Source organism: Geotrypetes seraphini, chromosome 2 (genome assembly GCF_902459505.1).
Source record: "Geotrypetes seraphini chromosome 2, aGeoSer1.1, whole genome shotgun sequence".
NCBI classification, from domain to species: Eukaryota; Metazoa; Chordata; class Amphibia; order Gymnophiona; family Dermophiidae; genus Geotrypetes; species Geotrypetes seraphini.
Window position 1 is genome coordinate 513,446,972 of NC_047085.1, and position 21,489 is coordinate 513,468,460.

At 45.0% G+C, this 21,489-nt stretch overlaps 1 protein-coding gene and 2 pseudogenes across 1 annotated transcript; 2 read left to right on the plus strand and 1 right to left on the minus strand.

The window, feature by feature from the left end:
- LOC117355236 overlaps nt 1-2,662 on the plus strand; it is a 35,229-nt pseudogene extending 32,567 nt beyond the window's left edge.
- LOC117355254 overlaps nt 1-21,489 on the minus strand; it is a 623,529-nt pseudogene that overhangs the window by 263,468 nt on the left and 338,572 nt on the right.
- On the plus strand, nt 3,344-3,695 carry LOC117355282 (gastrula zinc finger protein XlCGF49.1-like). The gene has a single exon (XM_033933602.1). It carries the CDS (start codon nt 3,374-3,376, stop codon nt 3,683-3,685), a length of 312 nt encoding a protein of 103 aa, XP_033789493.1. The 5' UTR covers nt 3,344-3,373; the 3' UTR covers nt 3,686-3,695.

Genomic DNA, 21,489 nt, shown 5'->3' on the forward strand with positions numbered 1-21,489 from the left:
TTCAGTATAAAACTATTTGAGGCTTGTGCAGATAGGATCAGATGGTTTGTGGGGACGGGACAGGGCAGAGACGGGGACCAATTTTTCCCCGTATCATTCCTGGGTCACACTCAGGAAAAGTCCATTCATAGCATTCAAGGGGAGCAGAGCAGCAATCACTAGTAAACGGTCCATCATACAAGCAGCAGTAGCAGCGCTGACCATCCCAGCACGATCCAGGCAGTGGTGGAGTCAGGTCAGACCCTGAAATGATGCTGACGTACATTGGCACTACCCACATAGCTAACCGGGCAAGTAACACCACTTAAATGCCAGTCCTGTGTCGGGTTAGCTATGTGGATACTGCACTGAATATACCAGCTGCAACCACACAACTTCCAGCCGTCACCAATGAACCAGTGACCTCGGCTGAATAGTGTCCCTTAACAATTCAACAATTAATACAGCAGGAATGGAACTAATTATAATATCTAAGAATACACAAAATAATCCACATGAAAGAGAAACATTCTATATCTTTATATTATAACACTTTTTTTTAATCATCAAACAGGTTTAAAATGTCTTCAAAGGAGCCCTGAGAATGACAAATGTTTTAGTCACCAATCAAACTTAAGAAAACATGAGAGGATTCATACCGGAAAGAGACTGTATACCTGTCCAGAATATGGGAAATGTTTTAGTCACCAATCAAACTTAAGAAAACATGAGAGGATTCATACCGGAAAGAGACTGTATACCTGTCCAGAATATGGGAAATGTTTTAGTCACCAATCAAACTTAAGAAAACATGATAGGATTCATACCGGAAAGAGACTGTATACCTATCCAGAATATGGGAAATGTTTTAGTCACCAATCAAACTTAAGAAAACATGAGAGGATTCATACCGGAAAGAGACTGTATACCTGTCCAGAATATGGGAAATGTTTTAGTCAGCAGTCAATTTTAAAAATGCACAAGAGAATTCATATTGGAGAAAAACCATATTTATGCCCAGAGTGTGGTAAAAGCTTTAATTTTCAGTCAGCTTTAAAAAGACATGAGAGGATTCATACTGGAGAGAAACCATATACATGCTCAGAATGTGGTAAAAGCTTTAAAAATCAGTCAGCGTTAAATACACATGAGAGGATTCATACTGGAGAGAAACCATATACATGCTCAGAATGTGGTAAAAGCTTTAATAATCAGTCAACGTTAAAAGCACATGAGAGGATTCATACTGGAGAGAAACCATATACATGCTCAGAATGTGGTAAAAGCTTTAATCGGCAGTCAGTTTTAAAATCACACAGGTGGATTCATACTGGAGAGAAACCATATACATGCTCAGAATGTGGTAAAAGCTTTAATCGGCAGTCAACTTTAAAAACACACAGGAGGATTCATACTGGAGAGAAACCATATACATGCTCAGAATGTGGTAAAAACTATAATCAGAAGTCAGCATTAAAAACACATGAGAGGAGTCATACTGGAGAGAAACCATATACATGCTCAGAATGTGGTAAAAGCTTTAAAAATCAGTCAGCGTTAAATACACATGAGAGGATTCATACTGGAGAGAAACCATATACATGCTCAGAATGTGGTAAAAACTATAATCAACAGTCAACTTTAAAAACACACAGGAGGATTCATACTGGAGAGAAACCATATACATGCTCAGAATGTGGTAAAAGCTTTAATCAACAGTCAACTTTAAAAACACACAGGAGGATTCATACTGGAGAGAAACCATATACATGCTCAGAATGTGGTAAAAGCTTTAATCATCAGTCAGGGTTAAAATCACACAGATGGATTCATACTGGAAATAAACCATATACCTGTCCAGAATGTGGTAAAAGCTTTAATCATCAGTCAGCGTTAAAAACACATGAGAGGATTCATACTGGAGAGAGACCATATACATGCTCAGAATGTGGTAAAAGCTTTAAAAATCAGTCAGCGATAAAAAGACATGAGAGGATTCATACTGGAGAGAAACCATATACATGCTCAGAATGTGGTAAAAGCTTTAATCGGCAGTCAGGGTTAAAATCACACAGATGGATTCATACTGGAGATAAACCATATACCTGTCCAGAATGTGGTAAAAGCTTTAATCATCAGTCAAAGTTAAAAACACATGAGAGGCTTCATACTGGAGAGAAACCATATACATGCTCAGAATGTGGTAAAAGCTTTAATTGGCAGTCAGCTTTAAAAGCACATAGGTGGATTCATACTGGAGAAAAACCATATACATGCTCAGAATGTGGTAAAAACTATAATCAGCAGTCAGCATTAAAAACACATGAGAGGATTCATACTGGAGAGAAACCATATACATGCTCAGAATGTGGTAAAAGCTTTAATCAGCAGTCACATTAAAAAAAACACATGAGGATTCACACTGGAGAGAAACCATATACATGCTCAGAATGTGGTAAAAGCTTTAATCAGCAGTCAGCTTTAAAATCACACAGGATGATTCATACTGGAGAAAAACCATATACATGCTCAGAATGTGGTAAAAGCTTTAATCAGCAGTCAGCTTTAAAATCACACAGGATGATTCATACTGGAGAAAAACCATATACATGCTCAGAATACATAGTAACATATAGTAACATAGTAGATGACGGCAGATAAAGACCCGAATGGTCCATCCAGTCTGTCCAACCTGATTCAATTTAAATTTTTAAATTTTTTCTTCTTAGCTCTTTCTGGGCAAGAATCCAAAGCTTTACCCTGTACTGTGCTTGGGTTCCAACTGCCGAAATCTCTGTTAAGACTTACTCCAGCCCGTCTACACCCTCCCAGCCATTGAAGCCCTCCTCAGCCCATCCTCCACCAAACGGCCATATACAGACACAAACCGTGCAAGTCTGCCCAGTACTGGCCTTAGTTCAATATTTAATCTTATTTTCTGATTCTAGACCCTTTGTGTTCATCCCACGCTTCTTTGAACTCAGTCACAGTTTTACTCTCCACAACCTCTCTCGGGAGCGCATTCCAGGCATCCACCACCCTCTCCGTAAAGTAGAATTTCCTAACATTGCTTTTGAATCTACCACCCCTCAACCTCAAATTATGTCCTCTGGTTTTACCATTTTCCTTTCTCTGAAAAAAATTTTGTTCTACGTTAATACCCTTCAAATATTTGAACGTCTGAATCATATCTCCCCTGTCTCTCCTTTCCTCTAAGGTATACATATTCAGGGCTTCCAGTCTCTCCTCATACATGGTAATGTGGTAAAATGTGGTAAAAGCTTTAATTGTCTATCATTTTTAAAAAGACATGAGTTGATTCATACTGGAGAGAAACCATATACATGCTCAGAATGTGGTAAAAGGTATAGTCGGCAATCAGCTTTAAAAAAACATGAGAGGATTCATACTGGAGAGAAACCATATACATGCTCAGAATGTGGTAAAAGCACACAGGAGGATTCATACTGGAGAGAAACCATATACATGCTCAGAATGTGGTAAAAGCTTTATTTATCACTCAACTTTAAAAACACATGAGAGGATTCATATTGGAGAGAAACCATATACATGCTCAGAATATGGTAAAAGGTATAATCAGAAGTCAGCTTTAGATACACAGAAGATTCATATTGGAGAGAAACCATATACCTGTCCAGAATGTGGTAAAAGATTTAATCAGCAGTCAAATTTTAAAATACAATAGAGAATTCATACTGGAGAGAAACCATATATCTGTCCAGAATGTGGTAGAGACTTTACTTGGAAGTCAAATTTAAAAATGCACAAGAGAATGCATAATGCATAATGGAGAGAAACCATATGCACGTCTAAAATGTGGTAAAAGATTTTCAACTTTAAAATAGCACAAGAGGATTCACACTGGAGAGAAACCATATAGTGGTCAGAATGTGATAAAAACTTAAATGGAAATCACATTTAAAGAGATACAAGAAGATTCATACAAGAGGTACAGAAAGAATGTGTCCAGGAGTGGCGGAAGGAGCAACTATCAAGCAGACATTCCTGAGAGAAAATATTGGCATTTCTAACTGTCTTATATAGCTTTGGTATAGAAGAGATCACATGATGCACTGAGCCAAGGCAGAAGCAGGCTGCCTGAGCTCCCAAGCCCCGAGTCCTGAAGCGACCTGTTACTAGCAATTGAAGGTGAGCCGGGAGACAGCACTTTGCAATGCTTGCTGTGCACAATATATGGACAGATTTCTGTCCTCTCCTGCATCGCCAATGTCCACCCGCACTCAAAAAAAGGATCGGGACTGCCCACAGCACGGCGCTGACAAAATGGCGCCGGTCACCTCTACGGCCCTTACTCAAGCAGTAACAGTGGCAATGGAGCCCAGCATAGAAAAACTTTCTGAACAGCTCCAAAAGCTTGAAAATCTACCTATGGAGACTACTAGCCGCACCACAGTGCTGGAGACTCGGGATTCCAGCGTCGAGGATACACAGCAGGCCCATAACACCACGTTACAGGAACTGCAGGCTCTGACTCAAAAACAAGCAGAAAGACTAGATGATCTTGAAAATAGATCCAGAAGATCTAACTTACGTTTTTTGGGGATTCCGGAAACAGTATCCGGTGCTAAGCTCCTGCAGGTGCTGGAGGCCTGGCTGACCAGTTCCTTTCCCTTGAAGGAGGGCCTGGGGCCTGTTCGACTGGAGAGAGCACACCGGCTAGGCCGAGAACAAGCAAGAGAGGCGAGGCCTCGCATGGTAATAGCCAAACTTTTAAACTATAACCATAAAGTGGAAATCTTGCGCAAATATAAACAACTTCGGGAGACTTTAGCATTTGAGGAATCTGAGGTGCGCATTTTCCAGGACTACTCTGTGGCCCTAACGGAGCGCAGGAAGAAATTCTACCCACTTTGCTCCTCTTTGGCTGAAAAAAAAAATACGCTTTCTCTTTTTATATCCAGCCACTTTGAAAATTTACCATCAGGGACGCTGGCAGGTATTTGAGGCCGCGGCTGAGGCGGCCCTTTATGTGAACACTCAGGTGTTGCCCCAGTCGGACCTTACATGAAAGAGCACATGGTGTGCTTCCTTGTTTGTCACATGCTCCTGTGTGCCTCTGACATTGTGGATGCACCGGGATCTCCTGGTTTGGGGGAAGCCTGGATCTCAGATAATATGGCTGTTACTTGCTATTCTGGTTTAAGTTTGTTTACAATTTTGTGTTTTTTCTTGTTCTAGTTCAGAAATTGATATACTGTATATTTGAGCTCATCCTAACGTTCATTTGCTCTGCAGCTTCTCTTATGACTATTGTATTTACTGTATGGGAACTCGGGGCCCGGAGTGGCATTGTTTTGTGATCTTTCACACCTTTGGGACCGCCTAGGGCGAATCTGAGGCTGTGACCACAACCATGCAATTGGGGAGAAGGTTGGGAAGGGAGGGGGGGGTTGGGGTTCCAGGGGGGGGGAGTCCTTGGCCTACGTGGTTGCTGCTGGTATTCTTTCAATTATTGGGAAGGGTGGGATCAGTCCCTGCTGCGAGACTCCTGCACCTGACATTTACCATGGTACTGGTGCTGCTCGGGCAGGTCCTGAGCGTCATGTGGCTGCCCTGGGTATGGCTGGGAACCCGGGGTGGATTTTTTCTGCACTTAGCATTTTATATGTTTGTACTAGCCCCTTTTATACCTGCTGGCTAACACTTTGAGAATAGTATCCTGGAATGTTTTGGGCATTACCTCTCCCATAAAACGAACAAAAATTTTAACACAGCTCAAACAACATAAAGTCGACATAGCCTGTCTGCAAGAAACCCGACTTACAGACTTGGAACATCAGAAATTGAGGAGGTCCTGGGTAGCCGCAGTGCATGCAGCATCTTCAACTCATAAGTGGGCAGGGGTGGCGATACTGATTAGTAAGACATTGCCTTACACTGCGAAAGTAGTAGCCTCGGACCCACAGGGCCGCTACCTCTTGCTGCAGTTGTCAGTAGGCACATATTCCTTTTACTTGATGAATGTATATGCACCTAATACCTATGATCATTCCTTCTTTGAGGGTCTCACTGCCATGCTTCTTGGGCAGGTTACTGATCCGGTATACATTGCAGGGGATTTCAATCAGGTGTTTGACCCGACTTGTGATCGTTCTCAGTCGGGCCCTGGTGCGAGTATATCTCATACCAGAGGCCTGCCTTATCTTTGCGCCACTTTAGATCTGGTAGACCCGTGGAGAATTCTCCATATCACTGAACGGGATTACACACACCGCTCCAGAGCACATAACACACAATCTAGGATAGATTACATCCTTACCACGCGCAGAGCATTTCTAAATGTGGATGCAGCGGTAATAGGCCCGGCGGTGATTTCAGATCACGCGATGATCTGGCTAGATGTGAATGTGGGCTTCGGTTTACGAGGACCTGTACGTTGGCGCTTCCCTAGTTATCTATTTTCTGATGACCATTTCAAAACATACCTAACGACTAAATGGGGTGAATTCCTAGACTTTAATGGTCAGCATAGCAATGATCCGACACTGTTTTGGAGCACGGCTAAGGTGGTGCTCAGAGGAAGATTGTATAGCTTATGTAATAGCGCGTAATCGCCGTTTGTCCCAGGGAATACTGCGGTTGGAAAAAGAAATAGCAAGCGTCAGTATACCCTGTTCCCGACCCGCCACACTAGGGAACACTTAGCTTCCGTGGAAACGACCCTCAACTCCTATATACATGAGCGCACGGTGAAAATGCTCTTGTATCAAAAATTTTGCTACCATCGCTATGGTGCGGGGTGACCGTTATGTTCTGGGATTGAGGGATAGTACGGGCCAATTTCACCACACTACTGAACACATCGCACAAATTTTTCAGTCCTACTTCGGGAAGATATATGGGCGCCGGGACTCGGGAGCTGAACCCCTTATTAAGGACTATTTCACGGATTCCGGTTTACAGCCGCTCTCTGACTCAGATGTTAGGTTTCTTAATGCACCCATCACCCCTAAAGAACTACATAAAGCTATCCACAATCAACGAAATTTTTCGGCTCCAGGGCCGGATGGCTTTACGGCAGAATTTTATAAACTGCTCTCAGGGCAGCTTAGTCCTTTTTTAAGGGACTATTACTCCCAGGTAATCCAAGATGAACATTTCCCTGGAGAAGCGAATGAGGCTTTAATCACGTTGATATTGACAACAGACTTGGAGCGGTCACTTCCCATTTACGTGGGCTCAGACTTCGATTCGCTATTTGGGGGTACAAATCCCCCGAGACCTTACGACCCTGTACACCAGCAATATCACCCCATTGCTTCAAGACACCTCACAACATCTACAGAATTGGTCCACTTTTCCCTTATCGGTGGCGGGCCGGGTAGTCCTTTTTAACATGGTGCTCTTTCCCAAATGGTTATATCGCTTTCAGGTTTAACCTCTGCTGCTGTCCCATGCCCATAACATTCGTTTAACGAAAGAGCTACAGCATTTTCTATGGGGTGGTAAGTGACCACGTATGCCCTTGCTACGGATGTGTCTGCCCAGGGATAGGGGGGGCTATGGTTTATTAAATGTACGTTGGTATGCTATGGCTTGTCAGATGAGACATATTAATGATTGGTTTAGAGGAACATCTGATTTTTCTGCTACACCACTGGAGTTATCTTTGCTGGCTCCGTTCCATGTGAGCTATTTTCTACATGTGGCGGATCCGAGGATGCATCCTTTGGAGTCTCACTACCCCATTTTTACGCCGGCCAGAAGGACATGGAGATGGGTCTGTAAAACAGCCAAATTGTCCTCTAGGGTGTCTTTATATTTGCCTATACAGGGCAATGGAGCTTTCCAGCCGGGCATGCAAAATGCCACCTTTCTTAGGTGGCAAGCACAAGGTCTACAATATCTTTTTCACCTGTTTTCGGAGGAGGGGAGCCTGGTCACATTTGCCGAGCTGCAACGGACTTTTGACCTACAGGCTAATGATCTCTTCGCCTATTACCAGATCCGTCACTATGTTCAGTCCCTCCCAGTGGCTGCCCTTACTGAAGTCTGCAGGGAGGCGCTTTCGGAACTCTTCAGCCTTTCAGCCCAACAGAGGATTCCTCTACGATTTCATATTGTGAGGATCTGGGATTGCCAACCAAGTACGAATCTGGATATATTAGCGACAGCATGGGCTGAGGACTTGCATTGCCAGTTGACTGCTCAACAGTTACAACGGATCCTGAAGAACATTCAGAAGGTGTCAGCCAATATTACTCACTGGGAAATGCAATTGAAAATTGTTCTTAGACTTTACATTCCACCGGAACGTGCAGCCCGGATGGGGATTACTGCGTCGCATTCTTGCCCGAAATGCAATCAAGCTCATGCATCTTTGAGTCACATGTTTTTGGCCTTCCCCGCAATCCAACAGTTTTGGAGACATCTTGGCCTATATACCACTTCGCTTTGGGGAAGGCGATGGCTTCCGCAACCGAGGGCGTTATTTGGATTTTATAATATAGCCTCGCCCAAACCCAGGGGAATGTCAGCATTTATCTCCAGAGCACTTTTGATGGGAAAAAAAGCCATCCTCACCAACTGGCTCTCCCGTGATCCCCCGTCATATGCACAATGGAGATCCCTAATGATAGGGCACGCAACACTGGAGAGACGCATGGTGGGAGACTTGACTCTTGGCCAGGGTCGCAAATTTTGTCAGGTGTGGGAGCACTTCTGGCAGGACCTCACACCGCGTGCTCGCAGTAGACTTTTGAATCTTTAAGATTTTATTCCCACTCTCAGCTATTGGACTGGCCATGGATTCTTGGGGAGGGGAGGGGAACTGATTTTATTGTTGAAAATGTTATTTCCTGAATGGTACTACTGTTTGTATTTGCTTCTTACTGCTGGAATAATAAAAATCATTTAAACATATAGCTTTGGTATTTTTGACTTTCAATGTTTGCCTAGACTGTACTTTCTTAGATGTGAAGAGGGGATGAGCATCATAGAAATAGATTTTAGACAATGCTCACTGTCCACAGCTGAATATTGACTTATTACAACTGAGCAATTAATACAAATTAGAAAACTACCAATTATGTATAAATACTGTGATTAAGAATACACAAAATAATCCAGGTGAGAGAGAAATTGTCATCTTTATATTATGATAATACCTTTTATCATCAAAAAGGTTTAAAATTACTTCATGAGAGTGAGAGGCATTTACATGCCCAGAATGTGGCAAACCAAACAAATTTAAAACAGCACAAGAAGATTCATATGTGGAATTGGCTTTAACGAGGCACAAGAGAATACGTACAGAAGAAAAGCCATATATCTGCTCAGAATGTGGTGGAACTTTTAATCACAAGAAGATTCATACTAGAGTAAAACCTTATACTGTTCAGAATGTGGTGAAAGATAAACTAATCACTTAGCTTTAAAAAAGTACAAAAGGATTCATATCTAGGAATACATAGAAACATAGAAACATAGAAATAGACGGCAGATAAGGGCCCACGGCCCATCTAGTCTGCCCACCTTAATGTCCCTCCCCTACCTTTGCCCTGTGAATAGATCCCATGTGCCGATCCCATTTGGCCTTAAAATCAGGCACGCTGCTGGCCTCAATCACCTGTAGTGGAAGACTATTCCAGCGATCAACCACTCTTTCAGTGAAAAATAATTTCCTGGTGTCACCTCGTAGTTTCCCGCCCCTGATTTTCAACGGATGCCCTCTTGTTGTCGTGGGACCCTTGAAAAAGAAGATATCTTCCTCCGCCTCGATGCGGCCCGTAAGATACTTGAACGTCTCGATCATGTCCCCCCTCTCTCTGCGCTCCTCGAGCAAGTATAGCTGTAATTTGTCAAGCCGTTTTTCGTATGGTAGATCCTTGAGTCCCGAGACCATCCGGGTGGCCATTCTTTGCACCGACTCCAGTCTCAGCACATCCTTGCGATAATGCGGCCTCCAGAATTGCACACAGTATTCCAGGTGGGGCCTCACCATGGATCTATACAATGGCATAATGACTTCCGCCTTACGACTGACGAAACTCCTTCGTATGCAGCCCATGATTTGTCTTGCCTTTGATTGGCAGACTTCATGTCCTCACTGACGATTACCCCCAAGTCTCGTTCTGCTACCATTTTTGCTAGGATCTCGCCATTAAGGGTATAAGACTTGCATGGATTCTGGCTGCCCAGGTGCATAACTTTGCATTTTTTGGCATTGAAGTTGAGTTGCCATGTCCTAGACCATCGCTCCAGTAGGAGTAGGAGAATGGTGGAAGGAAAGAAAATTATGTTCTTACTTGGTAATTTTCTTTCCTTTAGATGCAGCAGATGAATCCAAAGACTAGTGGGATAGCACACATCTACCAGCAGGTAGAGCTAGAGAACAGGTTTCCTTTGCAATTAGTATCGCTCCTTGCCCAAGCATCCGGAACCAGGAAACATCATCAGTAAGAAAAAACTTATTACCCATAAACAACGTTCAAAAGGACAAAACACCAAATACAACTACCAACCATAACAAGAAACCTGAGCCCCCGTAGAGGCAACCGCAGATATCCAGAAAGGGTAGGGCTCTGAATTCATCTACTGCATCTAAAGGAAAAAAAATTAGCAAGTAAGAACATAATTTTTCCTTCCTTAGCAACAGCTGCAGATGAATCCTTGAGAAGCTAACGCCGCCTCCGCAATGACCGAAGCGCCAAAAGAAGCTTCCACCTGCACCACCACATCCAACCTGTAATGTTTGGAAAATGTGTTCAAGGTCGACCACGTCAAAGCCCTACAAATCTCCAAGGAAAATCCCCTGGACTCAGCCAACGAAGTGACCACTGCCTGGGTCAAATGAGCATGTAGAACCGCCAGCAACTGCTTCCCTGCCACCGAGAAGGTGGACGCAATAGCCTTTCTGACCCAGTGAGCAATCGAAGCCTTGGACTCCGCCATTCCCTTGTTGTGCCCGGCAAACAAGAAAGAGAGGTGATCCGAACAACGAAAATCCTTCGTAACCTGAAGATGGTGCAGAAGCATCCTACGCACATTCAGTAAACGCAAAGAATGGAAACGTGAATCACACTCCTCCTCCTGGAGTGTGTGGCATAGTAGTTAAAGCTACAGCCTCGGAACCCCGACGTTGTGGGTTCAAATCCACGCTGCTCCTTGTGACCCTGGGCAAGTCACTTAATCCCCCATTGCCCCAGGTATACCAGATAGATTGTGAGCCCACCGGGACAAACAGGGAAAAATGCTTGAGTACCTGAATAAATGAATGTAAACCGTTCTGAGCTCTCTCGGGAGAACGGTATATAAAATTGAATAAATAAGAAAGAGAGTTTGGTTAATATGAAAGGCTGAAACAACCTTAGGAAGAAAGGCACCCTCCGAACCCCTAAATTCCGTGAATTGCAAAAATGGGTCTCTGCCAGACAACACCTGCAATTCAGACACTTGTTAGGCCAAAGCCATAGCCACTAGAAACACCCTTTTTAACGTCACATCCTTTCAGCGTTGCGCCAGTCAAAGGTTCAAACCTCCAAGGATCAACTTGAGATTTCAATCTGGACAGGGCTTCTTTAAAGGCGGGCGAATGCGTTGCATCCCCTTCAGGAAATGGACCACATCTGGCTGAGATGTCAGGGAAGAGTGAGACACCTTGCCCCTGTAACAAGCAATGGCCGCCACGTGAACCTTAAGGAAATTATACGCCAACCTTTTGACTATGCCCTCCTGTAATAAGGAAAGAATATGAGACAAAGAAGCCTGAAAGGGAGAAATACCCTGTTCACCACACCAGGAATCGAAAACTCTCCAAACTCTGGCATAAGCCGTGGATGTAGACCTCTTTTTTGCCTGGAGAAGAGTAGATATAACCTGTTCAGAATACCCCTTACGCCTCAGCTGCGACCTTTCAATAGCCAGGCCTTAAGACTAAAGTAGAAGGGATCTTCCATCCATTTCGGACCCTGGGTGAGCAAGTCCAACATCACCAGAAACCGTAACTGATCGCCCATCAATAGCCCCACCCATGGATGTCATGGCCAATCTGGAGCCACCAGGATTACTCTCACCTGGAAGCAAGTGATGAGATACAAAACCCGTCCTATCAGCAGCCAGGGAGAAAAACATCTAGAAGCTGTCTTGGAGGCCATGCAAGAGCCAGCTCATCCACACCTTCTGAAGTCTGTTCCCTGTGTCTGCTGAAGAACCAAGGAAGTTTGGCATTGAGAGCCGAGGCCATGAGATCCATCTCTGGGACACCCCCCCCCATCTCTGAGCAATGAGCTCACACGCCTCCTGGGACAGCTCCCATTCCACGGGATTGAGCAGGTTTCTGCTGAGGAAGTCCACTTGAATGTTTGACTTTCCTACAATGTGAGCCACCAACAGAGGAGCTCGTTCCACCCAAAGAAGAATCCTCACTTCCTGTGCCAACTGAGGACTTCTTGTGCCCCCTTGCCTGTTGATATGCGCCACCGTCATGACGCTGTCGGAACAATCCTGTTCGGCCTTCAATGGATCATTGAAATGCCAACAGAGCAAGCCAGATCATTTGCAATTCCAGGAGGTTGATCGACCACTGAGCATCCTCTATAGTCCAGACGCCCTGTGCTGAGAACTGAAGGCACTGAGCACGCCAGCCTGACAGGCTGGCATCCATGATGACCACTATCCACTCCAGGGACGCCAATAGCATAGCCCTGAACAGATTGGAATTGCTTAGCCAGCAATCCATGCTGAGAAAGGTCTGTGGAGTCCACCTCAGATGACGATTGTAATCCTGAGACACCAGGGACCACCACGACAGAAGAAACTGCTGCAGAGGCCTCATGTAAAAGTGAACCCAAGGCACCACCTCCAATGTTGACACCACTGAGGCGAGAACCTGAACATAATCCCACACTCTCGGGCTTGAGACCCGGAGAAGAAGATAAATCTGAGACCGCAGCTTGTCGCCCCCGTCCTTGGGTAGAAACACCTTCCCCACAGCCATGTCAAACCACACACCCAGATGTTCCAACGACTAAGAGGGAATGAGAGAACTTTTCAGAAAATTGATGACCCATCCTAAGAATTGAAGAAGAGAAATCACTCTTTGGGTCACCTGTAAGCGTTCTTGCCTGGAGGATGCCCAAATTAACCAGTCCAAGTAAGGATGAACCCGAATCTCCTTTCTGCAACTGAAGGCTGCAATCACTACCACCATTACCTTTGAGAACGTGCATGGATCCGTGGCAAGGCCAAAAGGCATTGCCCGAAACTGATAATGCTGCTTGAGAACGGCAAATCAAAGACATTGCTGTTGCGGCGGCCAGATGGGAATAAGCAGGTACGCTTCCTTGAGATCGAGAGCCGTAAGGAACTCCCCTGGTTGAATCGCTGCAATTACCGATCTCAGTTTCCATCCAGAAGTGTCTGACATTGAGAAACTGATTGACCCGTTTGAGATCCAGAACTGGCCTGACTGACTCCCCTTTCTATGTAAATGGAATAACATCCCTGGCCCTGCTGCCCCGGAGGAGCCGGAACCACCGCTCCAAGTTTCCGCATCACTTTGAGGGTTCCTCGCACTGATTTCATCTTGGTCGCTCCCGAGCATGGGGGACATCAAGAAATAATCTGCAATGTGAGAGAACTCTTAGCTTGTAACCTTCTTGAATAATATCCAACACCCACTGGTCTGTCATTATCTTGGTCCATTCCGCCAGGAAGAAAGACAGCCGTCCCCTGATAGAATTGGCAGTGGGAGCCGAGGTCTGAGGATGGGCAGCTGAGAGGCCAAGGGCTTGGAAGAGCAAAATGAACTCTTCTGCAGAAACGTGGGGCTTTGGGGTGTAAGACAATCTGTAAGTTGGACTATAGGAAGGCTTATCCAGTCTATACCGCTGATTCATGGAATCCCCCCCAAATCCTTCACTATTTTTCCAAATTCTTGCCAAATAAGAGATGGCCCTTAAAGGGAGGCTGCACCAGATGCAGTTTAGAAGCAGCATCCGCCGCCCAATGGCAGAGCCACAATGACCGTCGAGAAACCACCGATAAGAGATAGACCTGTTTAGCAAAGACATACAAAGTGTCTTCCAAATACGCTAAGCCTGTCTCTACATCTGAGAATTCCAGTGGAAAAGCAGCCCTGGACTCCATCATCCCATCCGTTATCTGGTGAACCCATTGCAGACAAGCTCGGGCCGCATAAGAGCTGCACACAGTTGCCTGCAAGGTCAAGGCTATGACCTCAAACAATTTTATGGAGGTCTCTATCTTTCTATCTTGGGTGTCCTTCAGTGCCACCTCAGCTTCATCTGGTAGGATAGTCTTCTTGGTAACCACAGCCATCAAAGCACCCAGTCTTGGGAGCTTAAACCTATCCAGCTCATCCTGAGCCACAGAGTACAGCTGTCTCATGGCCTTCGCCACCCGGAAAACCGCATCTAGTGTGACCCACTGAGGCAATATGAGTTCCTGCATGGCTTTATGAACCAGAAACATTTTAGGAGGCTTCCTTGTGCCGGACATGAGAGGGTTTGCAGTCCCCGCCGCTGGAGGGTCAGATTGCGAGATATTAAGCCCCATTGGTCCTCGAGGGCAGCAATCATGTCAGGTTTTCAGGATTTCTCCAATGAATATGCATGAGATCTATTTGCATGCACTGCTTTCATTGTATGCTAATGTCATGCATATTCATTGGGGAAGTCCTGAAAACCCAACTGGATTGTGGCCCTCGAGGACCAACTTTGACACCCTTGCCTTAGAGATTAAAGAAGATAACTCCTCCCTCTGACATAGGCGCAATGCTGTGGGATCATCCACTTCCCCCACTAGCACCACTCCCAAATACAAATTAGTTAAATCTCCCTCAGCCAACGATCCTGGGAGAGGGAGAAAGATCTGAGTCAAACTGAGGGTCTCCATCCGCTGAAACTATACTATGACGTTTGGCTCCCTGTTGATCCTGCCCATCTCCAACCTGAGGCTGGCCAGCAGAGGCCTGAGCAGGACCCTCCAAAAGAACGCCCCCAGACTCATCCAACTTTGAGCTCTGCAATATATAGGCTTTGTGTAACAAGAGGACAAATTCCAGCGACAACGGCAACGCCTGCGTCCCTGACTGCATCGCCAATGAGCTCAAAGCACCCAGCATCGCATCCACCCCTACACCAGCATGAAGTCCGATCACGTCCCCACAACCGTCGAAGCGGCCAGTAAAGTGCTTGGCACCGCTGAAATCGGAGGTGAGCAGGATCGCGCATCATTTGCGCAGGAAAACAGCCGGGCCTCTGTCACCATGATTGACTCATCCCCCACTCCCTCCGCGCAGCCAGCCACACAAACACCTCTTAACAACTTCAGCCGCCATTCACACAGACTTGAACAACTGTGTGACCATAGAAAAACTGAAATAAACTGTTAAAGGGAAAGACCCTCCTTACCTGGACCTGGTAGTTGCAGTATGGAGTCTGCCTGGAAAGCATAGCTCTGCCAAAGTCATCCTGACATTGGTCTCTTTTTTTTTTTAATGGAAAAGAAGAGAGGTAGAGAACCAATAAAACCCTCAAGGCACAAGGAGGATGGTGGTGAAGGGACCTGGGGGGGGGGGGGGTCCAGGTGTAACCCCTAATGCTGGCACCACTCAGCCAGACACCCCTATCTCACTGAAGAAAACTCAACAGGAGAAGAGAGCTAAATCACTTAAAGAAGCCAGGAGCTAGTGAAATGGCATCCATCCACCTGCTAGAGATAGAGCATACTAATTGTACAAGAGCAGTTCCATCCAAGAGGAGCACCTGAAAACCAGTTCTCTATCTCCACCTGCTAGTAGATGTGTGCTATCCAACTAGGATTCATCCGCTGTTGTTGCCAAGGAAAAACTATTGAGCAAATATTGCTGAGAGAAAATATCAGTAAATAATATTATAGGATACTAAAACTGATATTGAAGAGTACATTAACATCGGCAAATTAGTTTATAGGCTGTTAACTGGAATTTCCTGCACTTTCATAGTATAGCTTTGGAGTTGTAGACTGGCCTATTAAAGACCTTTAAAAACTAGATGTATGAACAAGAAAACTCATCCATGCCCACGAGGTCATCTGTAAGTGTCAGTGTACGCCTAGACTTGAATGTTACTAGATCTGATGGAGGAATGAATCTCATAGATTACACCTATCATACGAATTGTGAGACTGGGTCAGACTAGTGATCCATCTAGCCCAATACCCTGTATCCACAGTGACCAATCCAAGTCACAATTACCTGAATACTAGCATCATTGCATGCTTCTGATCCCAGGGCAAACTTTGGCTTCTCACATGTCTCTCAATAGCAGACTTGTCCAAGCCTACTTTAAAAAAAACAACAACCCAGCTATGTTAAGTGTTCTTACTCTGGCAGTATTCCAGAGCTTAGCTATTTTTTTAAGTCAAAAAAATATTTCCTTCTGCTTGTTGCAGGTTTCCGGGTCCCGCTACATCATGTCAGGTAGAAACTGACGTTACAGCCATCATGCTGTGCGGTCTGCAGTTTATCTTTATCTATTAGGTCTTCAAACCCAATTGGTTGGAGCTTGAAGTGAATGAAGCAGGAAAGTCTGTTGGTTACCAATTTGAATTTTGGTGGGAAAATCATTTGGTCTCTTTCCCACAGAATGGAAAAGTTTCTGGTGAGTTTAAAGATGTTCTTCCTGCCATTTGTACTCTAGTTCGGTTTTGCTGCCTATAGTGGGTAACGCGACCTTTAGTCCTGAACAGGATAATGTTGTTTTAAACGATAGGATAGGCGCGGAGGGGGCTCCGCACTTTGGGGCAGGTCCTTCTGGCGAATGGCAGTTTTATTCCTTTCCGGCTCTCCAGGGGTCCTGGTCCCTTGGATCACTTAGCTTATATACAACTTTCCCATTACGTGGCTTTTTTACCCAGGGAGTCCTTGAATCCGTCCTTTCCTGTCACATTGATACTCAGTGGGATTAGCTTTCAATTTTCAATACCATTGTCAGCTGGTAGCCTTGCAGCCGAGGAAGGATTATTATCATCTCTTGGCTTTGTGGGCCTGGGACTTGGGCTGCCACCCATAGGTGGCGTCCTTGGCTCTTCTGATGCAGCAGATCCCCAGGGTGGTGCAGAGCGCTGAGCTCCAGGAATGTCAATTTTGGGTTCTCCATTGAGGTTATATCTTCCACAAACAGGCCTTTCGTTTTGGGTGTACCCATACCCCTAATTGCCTGAAATGCCACCAGGTTGATAACTCCTTAGCGCATGGTCTCTGGTCGTGTGCAGCTATCTCCACCTTTTGGTTGGAGGTCTGGCGCTATTTGGAGACCCTGGTAGGTTATAACCTCCCCTCGAAGGTTGAAGGGATTATTTTTTTGGTTCCGGGCCAACTGGGTGGCTTTTCTGCGGGCGATAGTATGCTTATCCGTAAGGATTACATTGTGGGGAAAAAGTGCATCCTTAATCATTGGCTTCAGGACTCCCCACCCACCATCTGATATTAGCGCAATAAATTTCATCTTTTAATGGTATGGGAATCTCATTCTAGGAGTATGCTTTTCTTGTCCGTTTGAGCCTCTTATTTGGATACTTTACCCCCTCTGATCAAAAGTCAAGTGGTCAATAGATTGCGGAAGCCAGTGGTTCCTTTACTGCCAGTGGGTTGGGGGGGTTTCGGGGGGGTGGCAGTTGGTGAGAGGGTGCTGGGTTGGGGGTGGGGCTTTTCGGGGGGGGGGGAGGCATAGTTTGGTCTGGGCTATAAGAACACAAGCCTGGATTCCACTTATTTTCATGGTTCTATTTGTTGGTTATTTTGTATTTGGTGTATATTGGAAAATGCTGTATCGGCTCTTTTATGTGTATTTTGTCTTTTGAATAAACAGTTATCACAAATAAAAAAAGATGTCCTGTGAAACTGGGCTACATGTTCTCTCAGATTTTCCGCAGCAGACTAGAGAATGACACGGGGAAAATCTTTGTCCTCGTCTTCATCCCGTCCCCGCAAGCCATCTGATCCCATCCACACAAGCCTTGAATAGTTTTATTCTGAATTTATTTTATTAAAGTATAAAAAGAAACAATATTCTGTACAATTGTCATTTTATAAATCAAAGTTCTGACTGCTGAACTAGAGAAAGAGATCTTCAGCTGGCAGGGCTTTGTTTATAAATGTTTGTATCTTCAAAAAAGTCTGCATCTTTGACATCTCCACAGTGGTTTTTGCTTTTGCTTGCTTTTTGGTTCTGTGGAGTACCCAGGGTCAATTTTTGCTTGTTTGTATAAATGTTTATCAACACAACTAATATACTACTTTATCCTAAAGCAAAAAAAAAAAAAAGAAAAGAAAAGAAATAGAAAAATGTTTTTTCTACCTTTGTTGTCTGGTTTCTGCTTTCCTCATTCAATTCCTTCCATCCACTGTCTGCCTTCTCTGTTTCTTCCATATGCTCTGTAACTGTGCCTCTCCCTTCCATCTCCCTTCACCCCACCCCCTAATTGGTCTGGCACCCATCCTCTTCCCTCTGCTCCCCCCATAGTCTGGAATCTCTCTCTTCCCCATTTCCCTTCAACATCTGTTCCTCTCCATCCCACCTTCCCTCCCTTTCTCCCTCCCTGCCCCTTACCTTCGTGGCGGGCAATTTCTAAATTTCCTTCCTACGAGCAGCCGGAGCATTGAAGTTGCATGTGGCTGCAGGAAAGGTCGTCTCTGATGCAACTTCCGGTTGTGTCAGAGATGACCTTTACAGTAGCTACACGCAACTTCAACGTTCCGGCTGCTCGTAGGAAGGAAATTTAGAAATTGCCCACCACGAAGGTAAGGGGCAGGGAGGGTGAAAGGGAGATGCTCGAAGCAGTGGGGAAGATCGGGCAGCTGCAGCGGTAAGGAGGGAGGGAGCGTGATTGGTGACCATGCACATTCCCTCCCTTAACTGCGGAGAAAAGGCTATTCACAGCTCCATGAGGTGGTGAATGGCCTTGTCCCCATAGCCGCGGTGAACACTGTTTTTCCCCCACCGTATCGGCGGGTTACCCGTGGCTTACCGTGGGTAACAGCCACCATATCATTCACTACTGCAGACCTCAGCATACCCTGAAGAAAGCCACAGCATAATTGCTAAAAAATTTGTTTCTATCTGACAAGACGCAGTGAGATCCGGACACTTGTATGATGCCAGCTGTGGAAACCCTGAGAGAAAATATTTCCTCCTATTGGTTTTAAAAGTATTTCCCTGTAACTTCAAGTGTCCCTTAGTCTTTGTAATTTCTGATGGAGTAAAATATTGATTCACTTGTATCCGTTCTATACCAATCAGGATTTTGTAGACTTTAATCATATCTCCCATCATCTATCTTTTGACCTAGCAGAAGAGCCCTAACCTCTTTAGTCTTTCCTCATAGCAGATGAGTTCCATCCCCTTTATCATCTTGGTCGCTCTTCTTTGAACCTTTTCTAATTCCGTTATGGGGCTCATTTTCTAAAAAGAGAGACATCCATAAAACAGCATAAAGAGGCATTTGGACGCATTACTCACCAAGACATCCAAATCTCTATTTTCAAAACTGACTTCCTAGATGTCCTGCTCAGTTACCCAACGTGTGGTGGACACCTGGAATGCGCTTCCAGAGGACGTAATAGGGCAGAGTACGGTAATGGGATTTAAGAAAGGATTGGACAATTACCTACTGGAAAAGGGGATAGAGGGGTATAGATAGAGGATTACTGCACAGGTCCTTGACCTGTTGGGCCGCCGCGAGAGCAGACTGCTGGGCACGATGGACCTCAGGTCTGACCCAGCAGAGGCATTGCTTATGTTCTTATGTTATTCCTCTGCTGTTCCTCCAAACACTAAGGGGGCATGTTAGAAGCGTGTTTTGGGCAGGATTTGAGTGGGCTCAGCACTTGGATGTCCTGTGGTGATAATCGAACATTTCAGAAAACATCCAGGGTGCGATTTAGATGTTTGGAGCTGGACCTGTGTTTAAAACAAATAAGGGCCACTTCACCACTTGACCACTAAAGGGATGAAATCATGACACCCCCACATTCCCCCAGTGGTCACTGACCCCTCCCACCCTCCAAAGATATGACTGCAACGGTTCATATCTGTGCTTGGGACAGCTGTAAATCTTACGGTCTGTGCTATTAGAGTATTTAGCAGTCTCTGGAGTACCCTGGTGGGGAATGCAGTGGACCCAGACCCATTTCCCACTCTAACTAGAATACATGGAAAACATGTAAGACCATCAAAACCCTACTGTACTGCCATATAGGTGATACCTGCAGGTATAAGGGCTATAGGTGGGAACAGTTAGTTTGGGGGGTGGGATGGAGGGCTCAGCATACAATGTAAAGGGGTTATGGTGAGATGTGAACCTGTCACCCTTTATGTGAAGTTCACAGCAGTGCCTCCTAGTGGTATCCCATTGCTCTGCTGGCATGTCTCTGTGGCCAGTATACTAAAAATGCTGACCCCTCCTACATCCTGTGATTTAAAAAAATGGACATTTTGTCTACCCGATTTTTGGACGTACTTCTCAAGACTTACAAAGTCGGACTTGGACATCGTATCGAAAATGCCCCTCTATATCTTTTTTGAGATACGGCAACCAGAATTGAACGCCTTACTCAAGGTGAAGTCACACCATGGAGTGATACAGAAGTACTATAATATTCTTAGTCTTATTTATCATCCTTTTTCTAATAATTCCAAGCATCGTGTTTGCTCTTTTGGCCACTGCTACACATTGGGGAGAAGATTTCAGCATATTATCCACAATGGCCCCCAGACCTTTTTCTTGGGTGCTGACCCCTAAGGTGGACCCTTGTATCCGGTAACTATGATTTTAATTTTTCTTCCCAATGTGAATCTCTTTGCATTTATCCACATTAAATTTCATCGGCCATTTGGATGCCCAGTCTTCCAATTTCCCAAGGTCTGCCTGCAATATTTCACAGTCTTTATGTGTTTTAACAGATTTGAACAGTATGTGCCAAACAGGTCCTCTTCTCCCAGGATAAAATATGCCTCCTGGTCGTGGCCTTCAACTGCCAAACAATGTTCTTACTCCCACTTCATACTGAGCCACTGGAACCAACTGTCCCTACAGATCAGATCCCTTGAAGGACTCTTCAGCTTTAGGAAAGCAATAAAAACATACCTCTTTACCTAACGCCCCTGCTCATGATTGACGGATTACAAATAAACGTATATTGGTATTAGAGCCCTAGTGTGGGTCTATTTTTTTTTTTATAATAATATTTCTTTATTGAGCAAAATCAGCAATAGACAGAACAAGAAAAAGCAATCATACAGCCGCATCTCCCATGAAGGTGCCAAAATAAATCAACCGTGGAACTTAGTAACAATACAACAGGAGAGCGCCCAGGCAAGAATGCCAGAGAGTGCCCAATACAGGATTTTACCATAATAATAATAATGCCCGACCCCCCCCCCAACAGCCTCAACCCCCCAACCCCCCCTTCCCCAAACCCAGACCCGTGTGAGTAGATGGGAAAAACAAAAGAAAACGGAGCAG